The sequence below is a fragment of the Lepidochelys olivacea genome (assembly GCF_965140295.1).
Source record: "Lepidochelys olivacea isolate rLepOli2 genome assembly, chromosome: 11".
Classification (NCBI taxonomy): Eukaryota; Metazoa; Chordata; order Testudines; family Cheloniidae; genus Lepidochelys; species Lepidochelys olivacea.
In genome coordinates, this window is record NC_140421.1 from 57,604,274 (window position 1) to 57,629,574 (window position 25,301).

The 25,301-nt window shown below is 42.7% G+C and overlaps 1 protein-coding gene across 1 annotated transcript in view; it reads right to left on the reverse strand.

Annotated features, from left to right (window-relative positions):
- BOLL (boule homolog, RNA binding protein) overlaps positions 1–19,666 on the reverse strand; it is a gene marked incomplete at its 3' end in the record, with an annotated part of 80,780 nt that extends 61,114 nt beyond the window's left edge. The window contains exons 1-2 of the mRNA XM_084643493.1: positions 19,587–19,666; positions 4,978–5,121 (exon numbers count right to left, since the gene is read on the reverse strand). Coding sequence (XP_084499619.1) covers positions 4,978–5,121; positions 19,587–19,604 — 162 coding nt within the window. The 5' untranslated portion in view covers positions 19,605–19,666. The remainder of the gene's footprint in view (positions 1–4,977; positions 5,122–19,586) is intronic.
- Between the last annotated feature and the right edge of the window lie 5,635 nt (positions 19,667–25,301).

Consider the following 25,301-nt stretch of genomic DNA (forward strand, 5'->3'; position numbering starts at 1 on the left):
CTCTAAGGAGCAGGAGAGTTTTTACTGATTACAGAGTTAATATAAGTTATCATAATGGTTGTGTCATTGAGACATTTGGTGAGTACTTTTTTGGAAGAATTTTACCTTCAAGACGTATTTTATAAAAAGGTGCTATTTTCTTGGTGCTACAAATTCAAACCCCCCAAAAACCAGAGACAGCAAAGCTGTGTGCAGCCTCAAAAATACAGGGAAGAATAGTAGGCAAGAGTAGATCTGAGCAGGTAGGAAATGTACTCCAAGGACTCATTACAGGTAAGCAGTCTTCCTCTCTCCTTTGAAAACTAACCCCACCGAATCCCACTTTCAGAAGATTAAAGTCACAGTCCACCAAAGGAGGGCTTAAAAGTACTAACAAAACAGAGACTGTAGAATTGTAGTCCTGACTTGAATATCACACCCAGTCCCTAAATCCAAGAGTAAAGCTTTGTAAACGTATGAATACAGCTCCATATAGCAGCTTTATGAATATCTGTAAACAATATTTCTCAGAGATGCTGTGGAACCTGCTTTAAATAAGATGTACTGTACTCCTATTTTTGGGTAATGATTCTGTATACAAACTTTTCTAATCCATAGAAAAAAGTCTCTGAGAAGAAGCTGCCTTCCCCTTGGATTTGCCTACAAAGATCAGTGTAATGGTTTACTCACATCTAACTGGAAATTCAAGGCATATTTAATTTGTGCAATTAAACTGTTAGTTTTAAGAAAATATGATCATAGTTATAAACTGGTTTAAATGAAATTCTGAAATAACATTTGGTGAGAATTTATGGTGCAAGCATTGTACTGTCTTATCGTGGAAAACAGTGTGGAAAGGGGCCAGTCATCAGGGATGAATTTTACTCAATAGATTGGATGATGTACTAGCCAGCCAAACCAGTTTTCAGGGAAAGATTCCCCAATGTTCTGGTCCCAAGAAAATGATGATTCTCATATAAGGGGGAAGACGTGTAGCAAGGTCTCCCCAAACACGATGTCAGACCATGCCTATGCCTCAGTTTCTCAACCTTCATGCAAGCCATTGGGCCAATTCACAGGTCAGTGCATCGATGAAGTTTCCACCAGTGTCAATATTTGAGTCCCTTTTCCCAAGGTTGTGTTTATTGTTCAAACATAAACACAATTCAACATCAAAGAAAGTAAACTTGGTCCTGCCACCTGGCCTCTGCCTAAGGGGGCTTCTGCTGCTGCCCACACAACAGGTCTCCCCAGCCAACTGGGTGACAACATGCACCAGGATCTCTAGAAAATTTCTTAAGAGTAGATGGACAAAGACCAAAAATCTCTGGACCAGAAGATGATACATAGATAAGGTTATAAGATGAATTGTAGTTGAGCTCAGAGTCACTGGAGTCTATATTTTTAAGCAAATAGTCCAAAATAAAATAAACTGTCAAAGATAAAGGAGCACTGTTCTTAATAGGTGTTCCTGTTGAAAACTGTTTCCACTTAGGGACACAAGTTTTCTCTGTTGAAGAGTCACAACTCTCTCCAGTAAAATCTGCAGTACCTCTTTTGAATATAGACTTCAACTGCTTTAGAGGGTATTAAGCTCCAAGTTACCAGGTACAATAACTTCAGATATAGATGTAGAATGTCAACTAGACTATGATAAAGGAGATTTGGAAGAACTGGTAGATGGGCATAGTCAGAAGGTTAAAGAACTAAACTTGCCATACTATGAAGATTATATAAATTCTGTCTTACTATATATCTCTTGGAAATAAAGGCAATGAGGGAACGTTGGTTTCAATCAAGAAGGAAGCTTCCCTGCCCATGAAACAGAAATGTGGACAACCCGGTGATGTCTCTTGTGGCAAACAGGTCCATATTTAAGGATTTCCCACTTCTGTGTCCACAGAGTTCTTCAGAAACAATTTGAATTGTACACAGAGCATGCAGCTCAGTTTGTCCACCAGGATGCTTTCCTTGCCTATGAGAAACTTTATTTATGCCAAAATATCTTGAGGCATGGTCAGAGTCTGTTGAGGCCTATTACCAGAGCAAAAGGAGTTTCAGCCTATTTCTGGAGAATGTGGAGGACATATATACATGAGACCATGATTGCCAGAAACCTTAGGAAATATATTGTGTCCTGTGCTCTCATGAATATAATTATCCTCTAGAACGAAATTGTCCTGTGGTCTCTTGCAGCTAAGCTTCTGCAGAGAAGCACAGACATGAAGGGAAACAGGAATAAAACAATGATACTAGATTTACTGCATAGTTATCAAGAGTCCAATCCAATATGATGTCTAGACGTTTACTAGAATGTGCATGTAAGAACTTCTAGCTTTTTTGTTGGCTCCTGTACATATCAGAATGCAAAGGCTACTGCTGTGTTCTTTAAAAGTGCTAATGTTGAGCGATAGGCTAAATCTGAGATGCTTGGCTCTGGCACTAGAGAAAGAGGACTGATTTACTTTGAAAATATGATGTTAAAGACCATCTAATAGACTTGGCCTCTGTAAGTTTTCTAAGGCCTTATCTGTGATTCTGTTGAACAGAGTGGAGCTTACAAATGAAAGAGACTGGAATTCTTCAGTCACGAATTGTGCATCAGGGATAACTGCTGTGGTGACTGACCAAGTTGCTGTAACAGAGGAAATGAAAGCAGTAGAACTGGTTGGAAAGAGGAAACATTTTTTGTGAAAATTTCACTGAAAAACCTGTCTCTGTTTTTCCATCAATTTTGAATGTTTTCAACAACTCTAGCAAGTGGCTTACAAGGAGTATGACACTCTCTGGCCTTTGGAAAGATTTCCTCCCAGAAATTATCTAAGATTGGCAGGAATCTATCCTAGGTTTTGAATCCACATCTCGCTAAGCCCATTTGGTAGTATTCTTAGCTGAAAGGGTTATTTCCCCTTCCCAATGAAATTCATATTCCTTATTCTCACTCTCTGAGGGAGAGATGACCTAAAGCTTTCCCACTGTTAGACCTCTCAGCTACTGCACAAACAATTAGATACCCTTCATCAGACAGGATAAGTATAAAAATTATTTGAAATACTGATGGTCCTTGGCATAGCTAGCCACAGGAAAGACAAAATTGGGAGGGAGGGAGACAGAAGTCTTTACCAGAATATTTTTTTTTATACAAAGAACTATCTGCCCTCCTAATGAAGCTCCAAATATACTGAAGAGCCTGTACATTTTCCTCTCAAGAGTAAAAACATGAATTTCCAATGCCTCAGCCACATGATCAAAAAGATCCCAGAAGTTCTTGTAATTATTATGCAAGATATACTGGGTAAATTGTCAGCCATAATGATGGACAAGATAAATATCTTCCATATCCATTCTTTTCTTTCTCTTAATTTGAGTCAATACTCAATGGGTCCTCAGACTAATTGCATTAAGGCAGAGAGGATACTGATGGTGGGAAAGAAGGAACAGCTGAACAGACCAAAAGAAGCAGAGGTCCAGGGTTCTAAAGTGGTAAAAAAAGAAAACGAGAGCAGCAGGGAAATCACCAAATGTTCAGATCAGCAAAGGAATGTGCATATGGCCCCATATTTATTGCCTTTTGGAGGGTCCAGAGCATGTAGCATCAAAGCTGCATGTGTTCCATGAGTTAGGATATGTACTAGCAATACTCTGTGGCAAATCCTTAAACAAACATGCTTACTTTTCCTAGATATTACCCTGTGTAACAGGATGGCTTGCCCCTTTATGGGCCACTGGCCTGTGCCCAGCCAACCCTGATTACTGAAGAGGCACACGTGAGCGAGATTAGCTGTCTCCCTATAAAGAGTAGCAAGAAATGGAAGAGGAGGAGGTAGAGAGAGAGAGTTGTAGAGACTAGCAAAGAGAGGAGACTTAGTGGTAGGTTTGGAGGATATACTCCTCAGGGCAGAGATTAAGGCTAGCAGGGTAACTGCCATATTGTCACTTTGATTTGCTGTTTTGGAAAATGAACAAAAGCCTGGCCAGAAGGGCCTGTGAGATTGATCTTGTGTCAGTTTGGTAGCACAGCCCTGAAGGAGGAGAAAGTTGATGGCAGGGCACTGCAGAGGCATCTCAGGCAATGACGGCGGCGCACAGGAGACATCACCCCACAACAAAGTAAAGAAAATATGCTTAACTTCCTTTTATTGTGAAATGGAGTTGAGCTGAAGGTACAGATACTTACTAATAATATGGAGATGTTTCTTACCTACAGTACTGTTTTGTGTAGAAAAAAGGAATAAGTTGATTTTGTGATTCAAAGATGATTAATGTAGTATACCAGATTGTCATTTTTAGCTCTGTCTAGAGGTATTTTTTTAAAATTCTGCTCTAAAAATGTATAATCTACAAAACATCTGTATTACAAATAACTTTTCAGATATTTTTATAAAGAATGCTTGTAGCAGTTCAATATGCAAATAAAAATAGCCATCTTTCTGTGGCAAAATCAGATAAAACAGAATTTTAAGGCTTAGTTTACAAGGATATTATCGCAAAGACCACCATCATCTCACAACCATCACTGTAATGTAGGGGTTCCCAAACTTGGTTCACGGCTTGTTCAGGGTAAGCCCCTGGCGTGCCGCAAGACACTTTGTTTACCTGAGCGTCTGCAGGTACGGCGGCTCACAGCTCCCAGTGGCAGCAGTTCGCTGTTCCCGGCCAATGGGAGCTGCAGGAAGTGGTGCAGGCCGGGTCACTGCTTTCTGCAGCTCCCATTGGCTAGGAAAGGTGAACTGCGGCCACTGGGAGCTGCGAGTGGCCGTACCTGAAGACACTCAGGTAAACAAAGTGTCTTGTGGCCCGCCAAGGGATTACCCTGAACAAGCTGCGAACCAAGTTTGGGAACCCCTTGCTGTAATCAAACAACACAATAAAATGTATTTTATATATGCTTATACCTAACATGCATAAAACTAATGAATATATAAAGTAAGACTAATAAAGAAAAAAATATCAAAACATTTATGCTATTACTTATCTACCAAGATTAGAAAAAAATACCTTAAAATCGATTCCTCCAACAAAGATGCGATTAGGAATAACTGTTCCAAATTTTGGGGCACTTGTTGGGTTATTTAAAGGCACGGGTGACACAGTGTTGGGGGATGGAGACAAAGATTCTGTTTGTGTCTGAATTGTGGTTTGCTGTTTGAGAGAAAAATATTTTTGTAAAATTTATTTTTGACATTTTGTATAGTATAAACCAGTAAAGCAAAACACATCCACACAGAAAAACGTGGAGATTCTTTGAGAACACACAACATGCTGAACAGTCAAACATTTACCATGATTTATTTATTTCTAACCAATGGCACTTATCCAGTTTTCTTCCAGGGTCCTTATCCAGGCTTATTCAGTAAAGTACTTAAATGTACCAAATAAGCATGTCAAGTGCTTAAATACCCTACTGAATTGGGTCTCAGATTAAGATCTTTGGGTCTATTTTTTATTTTGTTTGTACACACCCTGCACTATGGGGGCCCAATCTCGACTAGACCTTCTGGTTGTTACTGTAATATAACATATAATAATAATGAGGAGCGCCTTACTTTAAACTGACAAAAGGCAGTCATTATCCACTACAGGACAGGATTCCCACTGCACTCCAATCATGGATAACAGAACTGGAATGGACCTTCTGTCCAATCACATCTCACAGACTGGACTCTGCACTATACTATGCTTTCTGTGCATTTCTAAAATTATGCGTCTTGAACATATCTTGTGCCTGATTTTCAGAAATGCTAAGCACCCACAACTCCAAATGAAGTCAATGGGAGGAACAGGTGCCCAGCACTTGTAAAGATCAGGTTCCCCAGGCTGGTCCAGTAAGGCCACTTTGCTTTTCTTACACAGTGCAAAATGGCCTTAAATTGGCTGTAAATTCTAGCAGATAAGCCTTCCCCCCCGTGCACCCCTGTCTCTGCTGGTGTAAAGCCCCCCCTGTCTCTGCTGGTGTAAAGCTGACAAAGGCAACACAGTTGCCACCAATGCCAGCTTCACCTTACCCAGCCATAAGGGAAAGGGTAAGGTGGAGCTTGCTGGGGCCATTAGCATGGTGGAAGTTAGAATAGCTGCCCTACTGTTCTGATTTCCTCTGGTTTGGGCAGCCAAGGATCAAGAGACCATAACAGCTCCCTGCAGCTGCCACTGTTTGACTGTCTCTATTTTAAAAAAGGTTTAACATCCAAACTAAGTGTATCCTTACCTTAATCCAGTTTAACAGTATCCTGTATAAATAATTTTTTTCATGTAATCCTAAAGTATTATATATGTATGTTTTCAAATCACCTGTTATGCATTATTTTGGCTTTCTGCGTAAACTTAAAGTCTCAAAATTATCCTCATGACTGCCAATATTTAAACTCTTTTTTGATTTTTTCATATCAATTTTCATGTGTAGGAGGAATCTGAAGAACAGTGATTGAAACCCTGACTACATCGAAGTCAATGACAAAATTTCTACTGACAACAATGAGACCAGGATTTCACCCAGTATTCCTGATGCAGTCTCACTCACACAATAAGGAGTCGTGATACTGCTTTAATTTTATAAGTTATTTCTCTTCTAACAACATTGTACAACTGTTTGACCCATTAAAAATGGGTATCATATTTTGTGCACTTGCTTTCAATTTGTTATCCCACAAAAAGGTTCATTTTTTCTCCATATTTGTTTTCTATACATATTCTGCCAAGCTATGATCTTGCATCTTTTCATATAGGAATTCATACAATTAAGTTTTAATTTCCCCAAATGCCTTGCTCCCTCTGAATTTGAGCATTTCATCTTGTGTATATTGCTTCATCAGGAAATAAATGTAAGATAATGTTTAACTTATTTTCTTTCTGGATGTTAGAAGATATACTGAATAGTGACCCTGTCATAAATATAAAGGGAAGGGTAAACCCCTTTGAAATCTCTCCTGGCCAGGGGAAAGCTCCTCTCACCTGTAAAGGGTTAAGAAGCTAAAGGTAACCTCGCTGGCACCTGACCAAAATGACCAATGAGGAGGAGACAAGATACTTTCAAAAGCTGGGAGGAGGGAGAGAAACAAAGGGTCTGTGTGTCTGTCTGTATGCTGGTTTCTGCAGGGGATAGACCAGGAATGGAGTCTTAGAACTTTTAGTAAGTAATCTAGCTAGGTATGTGTTAGATTATGATTTCTTTAAATGGCTGAGAAAAGAATTGTGCTGAATAGAATAACTATTTCTGTCTGTGTATCTTTTTTGTAACTTAAGGTTTTGCCTAGAGGGGTTCTCTATGTTTTTGAATCTAATTACCCTGTAAGATATCTACCATCCTGATTTTACAGGGGGGATTTCTTTATTTCTATTTACTTCTATTTTTATTAAAAGTCTTCTTGTAAGAAACTGAATGCTTTTTCATTGTTCTCAGATCCAAGGGTTTGGGTCTGTGGTCACCTATGCAAATTGGTGAGGCTTTTTATCCAACATTTCCCAGGAAAGGGGGGGTGCAAGTGTTGGGAGGATTGTTCATTGTTCTTAAGATCCAAGGGTCTGGGTCTGTAGTCACCTAGGCAAATTGGTGAGGCTTTTTACCAAACCTTCCCCAGGAAGTGGGGTGCAAGGTTTTGGGAAGTATTTTGGGGGGAAAGACGCGTCCAAACAGCTCTTCCCCAGTAACCAGTATTAGTTTGGTGGTGGTAGCGGCCAATCCAAGGACGACGGGTGGAATATTTTGTACCTTGGGGAAGTTTTGACCTAAGCTGGTAAAGATAAGCTTAGGAGGTTTTTCATGCAGGTCCCCACATCTGTACCCTAGAGTTCAGAGTGGGGAAAGAACCTTGACAGACCCCAATACAGAGCCCTGCAGAACTCCAATATCTCCATTTTCCCCCTTCCTCACAGGAGGCTGTTCCTCCTCTGAATTCTCAATGAGTTTTTTGGAAAAATTCAAGTAGCGTTCAATGCAAGAAAAAACTTTTCACATGAAAATACAATAGTAAAAATGAACAGAATTTTAGCACTCAGAAGTCATAAAACTCCCCAAGTTAAGGGTGTTTTGGCAATTAACTTTGTAATGATGTACATATGTAGCATTATTTTTTATTCTTTTGACTTAATTTAAAAAAACACTCATGTTTTAACCTACTATTGATATAACACCTATGAGTTCTAGAAGTAAAAGATAAGAGATAATTATCTATTTTTGTTTTTGTGTATTTGAAAACACTTTGCCTTAGTTTCAGTTTACCCTGAATACAGAATTAGTCAATTTCTCCTTTCTATCTATCAAGCTATTTACATAACCACAGAAAGGTAGGGCTGGAAGGGACCTGGTCCCAAAGTCCAGCCGTCTGCACTGAGACAGGACCAAGTAAACCTAGACCACCCCTGACAAGTGTGTGTTCAACCTGTTTTTAAAAACCTCCAATGAGCGGGCTTCCACAACCTCCCTTGGAAGCCTGTTCCAGAACTTAACTACCCTTATTAAGTTTTTCCCAATATCTAACCTGAATCTCCCTTGCTGCAGAGTAAGCCCATTACTACCTGTCCTACCTTCAGTGGACATGAAAAACAATTGATCATGGCCCTCTTTAAACCAATCCTTAACATATTTGAAGACTGTTATCATGTCTCCCCTCAGTCCTGTTTTCTCAAGACTAAACATGCCCAGTTTTTTAAACTTTCCTCATAGGTCAGGCTTTCTAAACCTTTTATAATTTTTGTTGCTCTCCTTTGGTCTCTCTCCAATTTATCCACATCTTTCCTAAACTGTGGTGCCCAGAATTGGACACAGTCCTCCAGCGGAGGTCTTACCAGTGCCAAGTAGAGTGGGACAATTGCCTCCTGTGTCTTACATACAACAATCCTGTTAATACACCCCAGAATTATATTAGCTTTTTTTGCAACTGCACCACATTGTTGGCACATATTCAATTTGTAATCCACTGTAAACCCCAGATCCTTTTCAGCATTACTTCCACCTAACCAGTTACTTTGCATTTTGGAGTTGTAATTTTGATTTTTTTCTTCCTAAGCACAGTACTTTCCACTTGTCTTCACTGAATTGATTTCACACCAATTCTCTAATTTGTCCAAGGTCATTTTGAATTCTAATCTTGTCCTCTAAAGTGCATGCAACCCCTTCCAGCTTTGTGTTATCTGCCAATTTTATAAGCATATTCTCCACTCCATTATTCAAGTCATAAATTAAAATATTGAATAGTACCAGACTCACAAATGACCTATATGAGAACCCAATAGATAGCAAATCATTGACAACTATTCTTTGAGTACCATCTTTCAACAAACTGTGCCCATCTTATGGTAATTTCATTTTGATCACATTTTGCTAGTTTTGATTATGACAAGGTCATGTGGTACTGTCAACCTTAAATAAAAACAAGATATACCATGTCTACTGCTTCCCCCAAATCCACTATGCCAGTAACCCAGTCAAAGAAGGAAATTAGGCTGGTTTGGCATGATTTGTTCTTGACAAATCCCTGCCGGCTATACCTTATAACCCTATTATCTCTAGGTGCTTACAAACTGACTGTTTAAATTAATTTGTTCCAATATCTTTCCAGGCATCAAAGTTAGGCTGCCTGGTCTATAATTCCCCAGATCCTCTTTGTTCCTCTTGTTAAAGACAGGTACTATACTTACCCTTCTCCAATAGTCTGGGACATCATCTGTCCTTCATGAGTTCTCAAAGATATGTATAGGGCTCCTATCATCATAGTATGCTCCCTACAATCATAAGCTCCCTACAATCATAAGTATTTATCCCAGAGGTGGCCAAACTATGGCCCACGGGCCACATCTGGCCCGTGGGACCATCCTGCCCGGCCCCTGAGCTCCTGGCCCAGGAGACTCACCCCCACCCCCTCCCCCGCAGTTCCCCCTCCCACGCAGCCATGTGGCTGCATGGGCAGCGGGGCTGCGAGCTCCTGCCGCTCTGAGGGGCATGGTAAGGGGGAGGTGGTGGCAGAGGTTGGGTAGGGGGTCCCAGGTGGCAGTCAGGGGACAGGGAGCAGGGAGCGGTTGGATGGGGCGGAGGTTCTGGGGCGGTCAGGAGTCAGGGAACAGGGGGGGTTGGATAGGGCATGGGAGTCCCAGGGGGCCTGTCAGGGGACAGGAGTGTGGATAGGTCAGGGCAGTCAGGGGACAGCGAGCGGGGAGGGGGGGAGTTGGATGGAGGGGGACAGTCAGGGGGCAAGAAGTGGGAGGGGGCAAATAGAGGGCGGGGGCCAGGCTGTTTGAGGGGCACAGCTTTCCCTACCCGGCCCTCCATACAGTTTCGCACCTGGAGGTGGCCCTCGGGCCAAAAAGTTTGCCCAACCCTGATTTATCCTCATAATACGCTTGCAAAGTTCCCATCACCCCAATTTTACAGATGGGGAACTAGGCATAGAGACTGGACATGATCCAAATCCCACTAATCTCAATGGGAGTCTTTCCATTGATTCCAAGAGGCTTTGGATCATGCCATAAGTGACTTGCTCAAGATCATCCAGGAAGTCTGTGGCACAGCTCGATATTGAAACCAGGCTTCCTGAGTCCCAGAGCAGTGTCATAACCAATTTTCACAAATTCACTCAAAAGAACATGGTGTCTACTCTTTTAGTCATGTTTGGGATCACCTTCATTACTCATTCATGTTGCATATTCTGATTATGTGAATGACAGGAGGGGTAACGTTTTTTCTGCCCTTATCATTAACAGCTGATTTATTTTTTGCCACAGCCTTGTCCTGGTCAGCTCGTATATATGCCAGTGGTCACACTCCAACTGTGTATTTCAAAGAGGAAATTTTAAGCCTGTGCTGAAACTGTAGAACAGACAAGTGTGACAGTTCTTGAGGCAGTTGATTGATTACTTTTCTGTCACTAATCAACGGCCTTGAGCCATTCCATTGATATGATGTGCTCTCCATCCCTACAAACTCGCATCTAAAGTGATGATTCCATTGTGGGACCCCACAGGCATCTCTTTAACTAGTTTTCAGCTTTCAGCCAACAGCTTAAAGTATGACAGACATGGCAGCATTAACAATTTTTGGAGGTCCTTAAGAGTTCAACTTCCACTGAGAGGGAGAGATATCTGAAGACAACAGAGAAAGATCTGCAAGTGTACTTTGCACTGTCTATCCTGAGTATGTCTAGTTTAGTGCTGAATTGGGTTCTCACATATAGAGATTCTGCATAAGAATTAGCACACATTTCTTTCTGTTGAAGAATCAGCTATGTTGCTCCGGAAACAAACAACTATGGAGATGGCTACCCTGGCCAACATTTCAGCTTGACCCAGTCTAGCCAGTCATTCAGGTATGGCTAAATGAAAAGACACTCTTTTCTCATTCTCTTTACTCTGGTAAAGTTTGAGATGCATCATCCAAATCAACCTGCAATGTTTGACATAAAAACTGTTCCATGGCTACAAAACACTGGAACCATAGATGTAAACATAAATCCAAGTTATGGAGATAAACTTCAATTGATCCAACAAGTAGAACAATTCATCTGAGTAGATTCCTAAGAGACCTCATTCAAAAATTTGTTAGTCTCTAAGGTGCCACAAGTACTCCTCATTGAAACACTCTTTCCCCTAAGGGATGTATTTATTTATTTGAACCTAATTCTGGATTGGTGCTAACAGACTGAATAAAACTGTTGGGATACTTTAAATCAATTTCTGCTGTACAGCTATGGGGCCTAAAAACCAGTGGAGTGACATTTTATGACCCATAAATGGAAGAAACAAAGCAGTCTTCTTCCTATTAAGTTAAGGGTTGTGTGGATCAGCATACCCCCAAAACTCCTTAAATGAGGAGATGGCGGCACCCAGGTCTCCAGCTCCCCTGCCCTGGAAGCAAAAGAAGCAACTCTTATCGGAGCCTCTTCTCTCTTCTCAGACAATACGATCTGGCTTCTTTAAATCTGTAGCCGGAGAGTGAAGACCAAAAGTGCCACTTAAGTGGTATATCCTGAGGAAGGCCAAGGTTGTTTCTCTCTAGGAAGACTGTAGAATTCACTGGAGCTTTACTGCTAGAAAGGGCTTCCCCATGAAAGAAAGTGGCTGAGAGGCTTGTCTCTGACATCTGGCTGGCTGATCATTAATTTCTGGTTGCTATTGAGGTGGTAACAGATTTAGAAAGTCTCAAGGAGATGTCCTATCAGAAGCATCCCCATCATGTTCATTTGTATTTTTGATATTAGGATATGCCAACAAAATATTTGGGCCTGGTGAGAGCTCAAGAGAATGGGATCTATTGTACTGAGTCCACTGGTTTTTCCTCTTCCAACTTTAAAGTTGGCCTATTTGGGTAATAAAGAAGGACATAACGTAATTTATCTTTCCCTTGGCTCTAAGGATTAGATATGGATCTCTCCTTTCCATAGAGGATCCTAGTTCCCGAAGATTGTCCACTGTAGCTGGAATACTGGATCCTGAATAACGACCTTGGAACAGAACTTGTCCTTTCAAAATATCAAAAGCAGAAGGAGACATTTAGTCTTCAGAGGAGGAGACTCATTTCTCTCTCTAACCTGGCCCTCTATTTTGAATGTCCTAAATTATGTCTTTGTTAAATGCAAGAAATCTGATGCAGTTTGGACTGAAATTTCACAGTCTGCTTTTCACTGTGCAGCCTGGCTGCTGTAACCCTGAGATGGAAGAGGGAGATGCTTCCTAGTGGGATAAGATAGGGTGCAGCACATAGAAGGGTTAGGATCTTCATTGCTCCTTGTTGCCAAGGTCTTTTATTTTCTCTGTGGGTTACACCTTTAAATTTCTGTCCTTCACCATGGAAACAAAACACAACAGACATCTTGTTCTCAAATTTGCTTTTATCCTTGTTCAGCTTGTATCACCCAGACAGTAAGCCTTTCACTGAAGAAGTTTGTTCTTTCTGGCTGTTTTTTTAATCTAAATTAAAATAAAGGTATTTTAGATTGAACTAAACATATTTTACTGTGTGTACAAAAACACAGGAAGTGGAAAGGAGGTGGCAGCAGCTTCCTACTCAGGTTTTTAAAGGCAGATGCAGAGTTGCTGCATGAGCAACTCAAACTGAGGAAAGCACAGTTGGTTCACGTTCTGCAGACTGAGGGGGTGAAAAGACTGGGGGGTTGGAGATCATATAGAAGCCCAAGGGACCTCAAGGGAAGAAGACCCTGATTTGTAAAGGTATTTAGGTGCCTAACTCTGACCGATTTCCAGGAGAGTTAGGTGTCCAAATACCTTTAAAAAATTTGGCCCAAAATACCTAGAAAAAGTAGGGAAAAATTCACTAGCTGTCCCTGAAACAGGCAGTATAAATCCTCTTGGGAATGTATCTGCCCCATTCAATACCTAGGTCTCTTCACAATTGAGAGGGCCTTAGAAAGCTGGGGCTCCAATCTTTGCCCTACTCTTGCAACTGAGGGGGCGTCTCAGGAAAAGGATGTTCTCACACTTTTACTTCTACTGCACTGTGACTTTTTACCTAGAAGTAATAAAAAAATTGTTACACTTTTCTTTCACCTGACTTTTCTTAAGCTAGTAGGAGAAACGTATGCATGTTTAAACATTAGCAAATGGCTGTACAAACTCCGCAATCTCAATACTTGGAAGCTTCCTGATCCGGGACAGGTCGTGCAGGGTAGGGGAGGGGTGAAGATCTGCATGGCAGAAATCAAACTTCTCCTAGACACTGTCATCATTTAGATTACTCTTTATTTAGACTGTCTGCTTCATTTTTAATTGTTTATCTCTCATTTATTCACTACATAGTATCTTGTTCTTTTGTGCAATTTAATACTTTATGATCTCTGCTTTTAAGCATTTCTGGATATGTCCCAAACCCTTTTACCTTCCTGTGTGTCCTATCAAAGATAATCTTCAAGTGAGACAGTGGCAGCAAATAACAAGAAGTAAAATAATATCAATTTTATCTTTAGCTTCTCAGAAACTGAACATGCAGTGCGTCAATTTTATGTCCGTTAGGTATCCTAATGAATGACGCTAAAACTATTCTACAGCCTTGATTATTCTCAATCAATACCATGCCTAAAAACAACTGCCATTCAACTGTATGTGAGTTAATTAACTTCAGTGTGAGGGAGTATCTGAAAGCTATTAATTCAAATTTTGATAGGATTATGGGGGGCTGTTCTTTATTTAAACCACTCATCTCTGTATGTCAAGTTAAAAGACAGTATCACAGTCTTAATGATATTTACCACATTTGTCAAAAACACCTATTCACCATACTAGAAATAAAATCAACAAACGCTAGCAAATGTAGGCAGTTCATCTTTCTAGTTTCCTTTTACGGGTTCAGTTAGTCTATAACGTGACATCCAAAATCAAGACACAGGACAGAGTAGTTCACGTGGATGCAAACTAAGATTCACTATTAACCCTGTATTACCTTCAACCAAACATCAATTTATTTCCTAGGAGAAATATCTTATTTGCAACATTTATCAATATTTGGTTTTCACAGAGCATGCTTCCTAGGTGCACAGGAAGCGTTAGCATAGCATGTTGTGCTCTGAGCAACAGAGCCACAACACGGTCCTTCCTGAGTCCGCTGAAAAACATATATTTTGGAGAAAAGGGAAGAGCCAAATAATGGACAGACAGTTTTATGACTGATCTGGGTCGGGCCAAGGGAAAAAATTAGTCGGCTGTAATGGATTCCCACAATTATCACAGACATTGAAGACAATAAATCAACTCTTTGACTACCCCACATTTTTCTTTATAAAGCTGAAGGATTAATTCTTGTTTCAAAAATATAAATTATAATTATTTTAACCATTTGGACATCAGTTCTTTTCCGCGAAGCTTTGACCTGCATTATTCACTGTGAAGTGGAACATAACCAGTACCAAGTCTATCATGAAGATACAAGAGTCTACAACTTGTACTTCTATACTATATGATTATAGGCATTGTATCTGCAATGGCCAACATTCAAGAGTTGCTCTGACAATATATGAAGTTCTTTCAGAGTTTATTGTTTATTATTTGTATAATGGTGGTACCTAAATGCACCAATAAGGACTGAACATCCATTGTGCTAAGTGCGGTACAACCAGAGTAAAAGACACCCCCTTCCCCAAGCAGCTTACAGTCTAATGAAGACAAGACAGAATAAGTGTGAGTAGCAATCAGAAGAAATGGGGAAGGAAGGACTCAAAGAATCAAAGTCCTTTAAGTAAAATAGACTGATTGGGGTGCTGTTATCCTTAAACAAACAACAGTTTGTCCTGTTTACAGGAGCAATGTAAAATGAGGAGCAGATAAATGCCATCTTCACTGGCAGAATTTCATCTGATTTCACATACTGAGGTCCTGGCGAAGCTGTGAGAACATCCCATGCTCCTCATGGCTGTTGAAGGCCAGCAGGGAGGTCCTGGGTCTACTACTGACTGAAATTGTTACTGTTTTTTCCTGGAACAGCAAATGCTGACCACTGAAACAAACAGTCATTAAGTTCTTGGTTAAGAAGCCATTACTTTACTGAACTCACCAGTTACCACTATACTTCCTTCAAACTTTCTTGGTTCTGGATGGCTATGGAGGAGTTCATGTCAATGCAGCTTTGGATTCCTCTGACTTCCTGTGACACTATCAATCTGTTTTTTTTACCTGAGTATGGTAGAAAGACATCTGTTTCTACCTTTAATTGATGCTCTTCTGACAATGCATAAAGTTCTGGTGGACCAGGATTACCTTTGATATAGATAATCACAAGGTGCAGGTGCCATGCCTTTGTAGTCAGGCAAAGGGTAAAAATTGTTCTTTAACTGATCCAACCTTTCCTTTAAGAGGCTGCAAAAAGTAGTACTGGATAACTAGTCATCCAAACCACAGAGACTTCCACAACTGCCTAATACATAGCAGCGATGGACTTGCGTCTTTGCCGCTGATATTTATGGTAAGTATGAGTAAAGGTGGGCAAATGCGTGTTGTGCTGGGAAAGCTGTGTTCATCAGTGCATGGATTGTTTTGTGCTGGGAGATTTGTGTTGATTTGAATGTGGGCTGTGTTCATCTGGGAGATCTGTGTTGATTTTTCAAGGTGGTGAATTGGGGGGGTATGCTGCAGTGAGTGGCTCTGTGTGTTTGGGGTTATTGTGTATGGTTGTACTGTTGGCTGTCCTGATTTTGTGTGTGTTTTGTGTGGTGCTAGGAAACTTATATGGATTTGTGTGTGTGGTGAATTAGGGGAGTATGCTACAGTGAGGAGCCATGTATGTTTATTATTGTGATTGCTGATTGTGTTGTTGTCTGCGTGGTTGTGCTAATTTGCATCGGGGGGTTGTTCTGGGAGAGTAGTGATGATTTGTTTGACAGTTGAGCACATAGGTATGGCAGTTGGGCCAAGTAATTTACCACCTGTGCTGGGGTAGTCAATAGGCAGACTGCAAACCAAATCCGGACAGCCAGACCCTTTTGAACAGACCTTGAAATCCCTTTATTTAATTATTATTTTATTATTTTTCTTATTATATTCTCTGGACTCTGGACCTTGACTATACCTCGACCAAGAAATTTGGACCTTGACAAAAAATAATTGACTACCCCTTATCTGTACAGTCTCCCCCATATGACCAATGAAACTGCAGTATGTAAATTAGCTATACAATAAGAGTGGTTGGTTGATTGAGTTATATCTCTGATATCACAATGGTCTTAGCATGGTATAGAATAGATATATACCTTACTCTAGCAGTACACTGCACAGATACAATTCATAAAGTCAAAATGCCTGAGAACTTAAGAACTAGATTGTAACAGACCACACAACCCAGTGATGATTCAAGCTGCTGATATTCTGAACAAAAAGAGCTCTCAACCATGCTTATAGCTGCTTCCATAACTTCATGCTGACCCTACAAACATTTTAGCCTTCAGAATGACATATAGAGAATCTTATTATATAAATTAGACATCTCAAGGAGACTGTAAGGCATTTGGGGCAGCAGTGCTATCGGTACACCAGTGACACACAGTTCTAGCTCTGGTTCTGTTGAAATGGAGTTTCCAAATGTCTCGCTGAGACCCTGAAGAGAACAAGTTGAAAGATCCAACATGGAGAAAGAGTGAATTAACAGCGAGGGAAAGCAATTTGAGGAACTGAGGAGGTATGTAACTGGTCTATGTATTGGTAAAGGTCCTCTCCTGCTACACTGGTTTACAATCTTTACATACTTCTGGACCACATTGTGCTTGGATTACCAGGAAGCAGCAGTGGCTCTGTGATGGGGTGTACTCCCCACAATGGCTCTGCAAGAGCTGAATTAGGCCAAAGTGGCCCAATCAGCCAATTAGACTGCAAATGGGGGAGACTTAAGCTGGAGGAAGCTAATTAGAAGGAAGTTCAAATGTGAGGGTCTGGGGAGGACTTCTACAAAGGTAGGCGGCTGGCTATAGTGAAGGGAAGGAAGAAAGCCTGCAGTCCCCTACCCTGGGGCAGGGGAGACACAAGATGGTAGGAAGGTGTTCAGTGGCGAGTAATAACGGGTGCAGCTGCAGCCCTAGCCCTTAACTGTTCACTACAGGGCCCTGGACTGGAACCCAGAGTAGAGGGTGTTTTTAAGGGCACTTCTATAAAAACTGCCGGAGTCAAGGATAGAGAGACATAGGGCAGCAAATGTGAGGACTGCCTGACACTGCTTGTGGAAAGAGACTTTGAAAGACAACCCGCTTCCCCCAAAGGGTACCTGGTGAGTGACCTGGCTGGAGGGCTAAGTCATGAAGAGGAAGTAGCAACAAGAGACGGAGTGCCATCAACAGGATGGATGTCAGCCTCACAGAGCTAATCGCCAGGAGATGACGCTGTCCAGCAGTGAGTAGAACACCCGTCACAGGTTCATACAATTTTTGTTTCCATTTGTGACCAGCTATTTGATTGTATTCTTTCCTGGATGAGGCAAACCTTGCAACACTAATCCATGCTTGTCATTACTAGGCTGAACTAATGCAGTACTGTCCATTTGGGGCAATATACTCCTAGTAGTTAAGAGGCATAGAATATGGCAGTCTATTAACTTACTGGGGTAGGTCCACATGAGCATTTGAAATCAGTGCTATGTGAACCTTAGTGGGTTCAAATCTGTCTGTAGGTACAGTCCAACACACTGGTTATAAATCTCTATATGGCTGAGAACTGGTATATCACAAACTATGCCATGAGACTAAGCAAGCTTCATCAGCTATTGAAAATGATTCCTCATATGAATAAAAAATTCCTCAAGATCAATGGATTGAATTGAAGACATTATGTTCTTTGTTTGGGACTTGAAACCAAACTTGTCTTACATTGTGGAACATAAAATATCTTAGCATTTAAATTTGTAAGTTTTATAATATGCTTTTTGGGGAGTAATCTGTTTGATTAGAATCATCTGCTAATTATAATTTATTTTTAAATGTATAAAATATACCTGTCACATTTGTCCCTAGGTTAATGAATGATATTAAACACTAATCCGTACATCAATTCATACCAACACAAAGCCAGCCCATAAACAGTTAATAGCTTCAGGCAAAAGATGAAAATATAGACTGAGCACTGCTTGCTGAAGATCAACAGATTTTGCTCTGTTGGACCAGTTGGGAAAGCAAATGCAATACCAAGTGCCTGCACTGAAAATAATCTGCCTATACCTTCCATATGCTTAAGTCTAGGGTGTTAACAAGAGTACCCCACATGATATCAACTGTCATGATGGCACTAAGTGAAAGAGACAGTCTTTCGGGTTGCCAAGAACCAAACCCTATGTAAGATTGCATCCATGTTCAAATATTCAAAACAGTTAATTTCAGGACTTGGTAGACTTGGATTTGAAGTTTCCAATATTTACTACATGGGTTCCAAGTCCTAGTCTATTCCATCTCGATGATTTGGAATCTACCAGAGTAGTCTGAGTTTCGTCAGACTCTTAAATTCTGAAGGCCTACTTGTATCCCCGAGGAAGTAGCACTGGAACATTTATGGCTATGCAGAGATGCTTGCAAGACTTCCCTGCGCCTACCTAGGTGCTGAGGTATGATATTAAAGGATCCCAATATCACAAAGGGCCACCCTAACATCTGTGGTGACCTCCTCCCTAATTGACTGACTTTTCAGTCAGGTACTGGGCGGGGGGGGGAGGGGGGAATAAAAGCCTCCTGCTAAAAAGGAAGCGAAGAGAGAGAGAGAAGCACGTGCCGGGGAGGGGCGAACGGCTCGCTGGAGCCGTGGGCGCAGCTGGCCCTCCCTGCCGGTTTTGGCGGGAAAGCCATGCGCGGGCTAGGGAGCAGTTGCCTCGCTCACCGCCCCCGTCGTCTCCGACCCCTCACACAGGCCGGGCAGGCCCTGGCTATTTAATGGGCGGGCGGGGGGGAGGACACACCCTTTCACCCCGAGTCTCTGAGCCCCTTCGCCACAGAGCCCCGCGCCCCCGCACAGCCAACGCTCACGGCCGCACGTCGCCCCCACAGGGGAGTCGCTCACAGCACCAATCGCAGGGCCCGAGGCACGTTCCCCCGGGAGCCACCCCACCCCGAACCTCCCTCCGACTGACCCAGCTGGGGGGAGGGCGGCGTCGCCTGTAGCTCCGCTTATCCCCCGAGGGGCCGGGCCCCCGCACCCGTGCTACTCACCGCGTTCTCGGGCTCCATCTCCGGTGTCACGCCGGCCTCAAAGTCCCCCGCAGCACGTTTCCCGCACGCAGCTCCCTCCACACGCCGCGGCAGCTCCGAGCCTCGACGCGCTCCTGACTGTGTACCCACACAGAGCCGGAGGAGTCACATCGGGACGGGCGGGCCCGGAAAACGGAGTGTGTTGCGGAGGGGGGGGTCTTCTCCCTGCCTAGCGCACGGGTAGGGGGCAGCACTGAGCTAAAATGGGGGGCGGAGATTGATATCCGGGATTGTCTGGGGCAGCCGGGGAAAAAGAGAAGCGGGCGGTCAATTGTCTCTCCCACAGAACTACCTGCCCTCCCTTCCCCATGCGCCCCACAGAGCTACCTCACTCCCTTCCCCTTCATGGGACCCACACAGCTACCTTGCCCCGTTGTTGTGTGGCGCTCACAGGGGAAAGAGCATAAGGCAGCATCTCGCCAGGGCTCCAGCATAGCTACCCTCCCACAGTCCCTCCAGTGGATCCCACAGAACTATTCTCCTCCCTATGGGCCCCACACAGATACTACTTCATCCCCTCGTGCCCCCTAACATATCTATCCTCCCAAGAACTATTCAACATCCAGCTCTTATCAGCACACTGCAACCCCAACAGATATCGCCTCCAAAGCCTCACTGAGTTCCACTCAGTTATCTCTCCATATCCCATCTACAACCTGCTTCAGCCCATTCAGTCATCTTCTATCTCCCCTGCAGCCCATTCAGTTACTGCTCCTCCTTCCATCTTCTGCAAAACACATCCTACCTGCTAACCGCCCCCCCCATTCTCCCTGCTACTCCCTTCAGCACACTTCTTTATCACTTCCAATCCCCCCTTTCAGTCATCATCCCAGCAATCATCCCTTCCCTGCAGCTTGGGCAGTTTTCACTCCCCATCCCAGTAAAAGAGCTCTTTCATTGAGTTATAAGAGATCAGTGTTTAGGGGCCATGCCTGGAAAGTGGAACTCCCCCCTCTGCCAACCTCCCTTGCACCTGCTGGTGCTGTCACTCACCCTCAGAGCTCAGCCTGCCTCTCTGGGACAGGCACGCACAACTCCTAAGCACTACACAAAAACCCCTTTACAGCTCCTTAGACACCCTAAAGCACTGGGAGTGGGAGGGCTGCTTACTCACCTCCACGGGGTGAGTTACTAGACCCTGGGGCACCACCAGTAGCAGCAGCTGGATAGGAGTTGGTTTCTGACTTCCAGGCCTGGAGCAGCAGGAGAAAGCAGCACAAAGCTGTTGGCTGCTGGCTGCTCCTCCATTCCGTGTGCTTCTGAGTTTCTGACACTCGCATACATTCCTTCTCCCCCTCCCCCTTAGTGAGTATCATTTCACCAACAAACCCTCATTACACACACTTGCAAAAACACTGATCACAGGCTGGCTGGCACACAAACATACAAGAATAGTACCAGGGAAGGGTGGTGTAAATATTACAAATTGGAGCTCAGGAGGACTCTGTGAATGAGCTAGATTCCTCATTGAAACACCTCGCAAAAGTCCCCACACAATCCCAAGATCCCATTATATGTGCACCATATAATGGTGGCCTGATGTGCAGGCCACTATCTTAAAATTAAAAAAATAAATAACCTTGAAATATTTCAGTTAGCCACAGTCACACAAAGTAAACTTCTGTCAACCTGTGTGTGTGCGTGTATGTATATATATATTTATATAACCTCCACCATGATTTGTTATTTGGGATTGAACCTTTTAACTCCATTAGCTAATGGTAGTAGCTGGCATAGCCTATATGTGGAACTCGACCAGCCACTGGAGTTACTTGCCCATTCAGTTACTGCTTGCTGAGATTACAAACAATGGTTCCATTTAGTGTCAATTATCACAATATTTTTTGTGATGTAGGTACCTACACTGGGAGGTGAGCTGAAATGTACTCATTTGACACAAGCCACCAAATAACTTGTCAATGATTATTTGGTCATCATCAACCAGATTCTAGCTAGTGACTTAAAAATTAAAGGACGTGTGGCATATAAACAAGCTTTTGATTGATTGATTATATAGCATTTCCACATTTCTTTCAGCTCTGAGGAGGTGCTGCACTACTTTCATTGAGATAACTATAGTGCTCCTTCATTAGCCAGTTGTAGGATGACCATATTTCCCTGTGCTGAATACGGGACACCTGGTAAAATTACTCGTATTCAAGAGAATTCAACAGCAATCAATCAGAACTATGCAGTACAAATGTTAAAATTAACATCAAGTTGACTGAGCCCCTGTTAAAAAGAAATACTGCACAGTTGGATTCTTTTCATTTACCTTCTTATGTTTAAGGCTTTAGGGCTCACACGGGGAGAAGTGACACACACACACTCCCATACACACCTCTCTCTGTGCCTGGAGGCAGCTTGTCCCTTCCTGCCTGCACAGTGTCAAAAGGCAGCTAACACCTCCAGGCTGCTGCCGGTCACCAACATAACCCGACCGCCTCCTGTCCCCTGGCTACAGTGCTGGCAGGAAGGAATTAAGCCCTAAGGATGCATTGTGCACCAGGGCTCAGGGAACCTGACTGCAGGGGCTTCAGCTAACCCTGCCAGAGAGGTGGCTCAGCAAGGGAGGATACCTAGGACAGGACCCAGGGCGAGAGGGAGCTGGGGTGAAGAGTGTGCTACACTAAGTCCCTGCCCTGAGAGCTGCTGTGGCGCCTGCAGGGTTGGGGCATGAACAGGCTGGAAATCGCTTCCCCCCGCCACTCCAGAGCTTAGTTGAGGGGTGGAGAGGCTTCCCTATGCCAGCACTATATGGGGCTTTGGCACGCGCAGGGGTTGGCTCCTCCTGGCCAGTACCCCAGGCTGGAAGGTCTTGGGCTTCCCCAGGGCACTGGCCTAGCTGGAGGCAGTTGTGGAAGAAAGGAGCCTGTCAGCCAGGCCGTTGGTGAGCTGAGTGCTCTGATCCTGGGCTGGTTCTCTGCACAGTGCTGGGAGCAGGACGCACCTCACTGGGGGGAATATGGAGGACCAGCGGGGCTGGGGGAGTGAAGGGGCAAAGCAGGGAGAGGACAGTGAGATGGGAAGCACGTAAAGGGCCAATGGGTGGACAGCAGCGGTGACACGTAACCAGCTGCCACCTGGTGCCTGCCCACACTCGCCAGCCATGGCAGCACGCAGCCAGTGCTGTCTGGAAAAGGGATGGGGGCTATGCTGATGGATCAGCATGGGGAGCGGCCAGCCCCATGCCCTGCAGTTTTGCCCTGCCACCAGCCTTGTACACCCACCCAATTGTCAGCCACTGGACGCCCCCTGCTCACTGCTGGTGGGCAGGACGCTGGCAGCAGGGATCCAGCTAGTAGCAGGACCCGCAAGTACTGATGTGGTGGGAAACAGAAAATACGGGACAGTTTGCCCGTTATTAAGAAGAAGTCGGGACACCTGCAGGAGGACTTAAATTCGGGACTGTCCCTTTAAAAACGGGACATCTGGTCACCTTAGCCAGTCACCCTAGCCATAGTAGTATTGTTGCAGTCGTTAGCATGCTGAACTTGGAAACTCAGCAAATGAGATTTGTAGGATCCTGTGTCTTTAGCACATAATCATGTGAGAGTTAACTCTTAGGGCTTGTTTATACTTACCAGATTGCTGTGGCAATCAATCCATTGGCAGTCGATTTAGTGGGTCTAGTGAAAACCCGCTAAATCGACTGCCGATCGCTCTCCTGTCAACTCCTGTACTCAACCTGATTGAGAAGAGTGAGGGGAATTGACAAGAGAGCATCTCCCATCAATGTTGCGTAGTGTGGACGATAAGTAGATCATTGATTTGAGTTAAGCTATTCACGTAACTCAAATTGCGTAGCTTAGATCGACTTTTTTCCCTTTTGTGTGAACAAGGCCTTAGTGGTGAAATTTTTAAACTGGCTGAGAAAATAAAACTACATCATAAGAGTAACATTAAAATTCAGAAGGATTAATGGTTATTTTATAGAGACTTGCTGAATTACAATCACTGACCTAATTTTATGAATACCTACCACAAAACACATACGTTTAACCTAATAACAGCGTGTTGTTTCTACATGCTTTCATCTGATATGGCTTTGAACTCTCCAGCTTGGAATATAAAAGGCATATGAAAGACTTGTCTTCCTGTTCTGCCTTACAAAGCATTTAAAGAAATCTGAGATATGAAAGATTGCATGGCATATTTTTAACTGCTGGATTTTATTTTATCCTAGACATGATACAGCTATTTCAAAACCTAGATCTTTGACATCTTACATTTAACACTAAAAATCATGATAAAAATAGGACTTTTGAGAACAGATGAGAGGGTGACCTGTTTTTGATTTTGATAATTTAAAATTTGAAATCCTGAAAAGCCAAGAAACTTATAGTAAATATTAATGAAGTAGGGTTGGTAATATTTTAGTCTCTATTAACTATTAAAACTTATTAACCATTAACATGATTTAAATATTGTAACAGTTACTGTGCTGGCTGCCTGGTGTGTGTTTTCTCCAAAATGAGAAATATACCCTGGCTTAGGCAGTCATTCAGAGAGGAAGTCAGTAGTGTCTGTTTTTAATTCCTCTCCATCCATCAGAAGGATAAAATGAGCTCTCTGTGTATTCTCTTCCAGAAATAAAAAGATATGGTTCTTTGTTTTATGGACTTGTGCCTGCAAGGCATTTTTCTTTTCCAGGTGTTGGGAAGGATGAGCCAGGTGGTAAGCAAAGTTAAAGATAATCATGAGGAAAATAAGAGAGCTGAGAGATTTGGGAGTGAGTGTACTCCAGGTACAAAAAGCGGGAGCTCGATTTTGTGACTAAGACAGGGTTGGAAATCGGGACTCCTGGCTTTCATTCCCAGTTCTGCTATTGATTTATTGTTTGACCTTGAGAAAGTCACACCCCATGCTTTGATTCAGTTTCCCATCTGTAAAATGCAGATAATAATACTGACCAACCTACCAGGTAGTTGAAAGCATCTTAAGATACCCACATGGAAATATTATCATTATTGTATTATTATTAGATGGGGGAGATTTCTGATTTCACATATTCATACCTGAAAAAAAGTAACTCAGGATGCTGCTTAGAGATTGAGTATAGAATAAATGTATGTGGGGGAAAATGTTAAATTTATGGAAAATTACAATACTTTCTCCAATTTTTAAGGGACTTTTGTTGTGACTTTCCCTTTATGACAACTTTGCATGGGTTTTCCTCAATTTGGGGACTTATCCTGTGTTCTTTGCACACCAAGAAAGCCCATAATTCTAAACATGCAAGGAATTTGGGACCTAGGCTTTAAAGGCAATAGTTTTACTCTTTAGCAGCATATTTTGATGGTTATCCATATAGTGCCATCTAATGGGAGGGGCAGTGGGGGGGAATTGTCCAGGGCCAGTGGAAAACTGAAGATAATTATAAAATTTCGAGGGAGTTCTCCCAATTTATGTAAGCATTTTTAATTTTTTTTAGTAATTCATTATCTTCTTCTCCCCCTCTCTCTTCTTGATGCTGTCTCCACTGCTTCTACCTTTCTCTGCTTGTCATATTTCTTTGTCCCTAGTCACTCACATTTGAAGCCTTTCCCCACTCTTTTTTTTTTCTTGTCCCTCTCTTTCTGGCTCCTTTACCCCCCCCATTATATTTCCTTGTCCCATCTGTGTCCCAGTCACTCTTCCCCTTATCTGTGCTTGTGCTTGTCCTCTTCTGTTTGT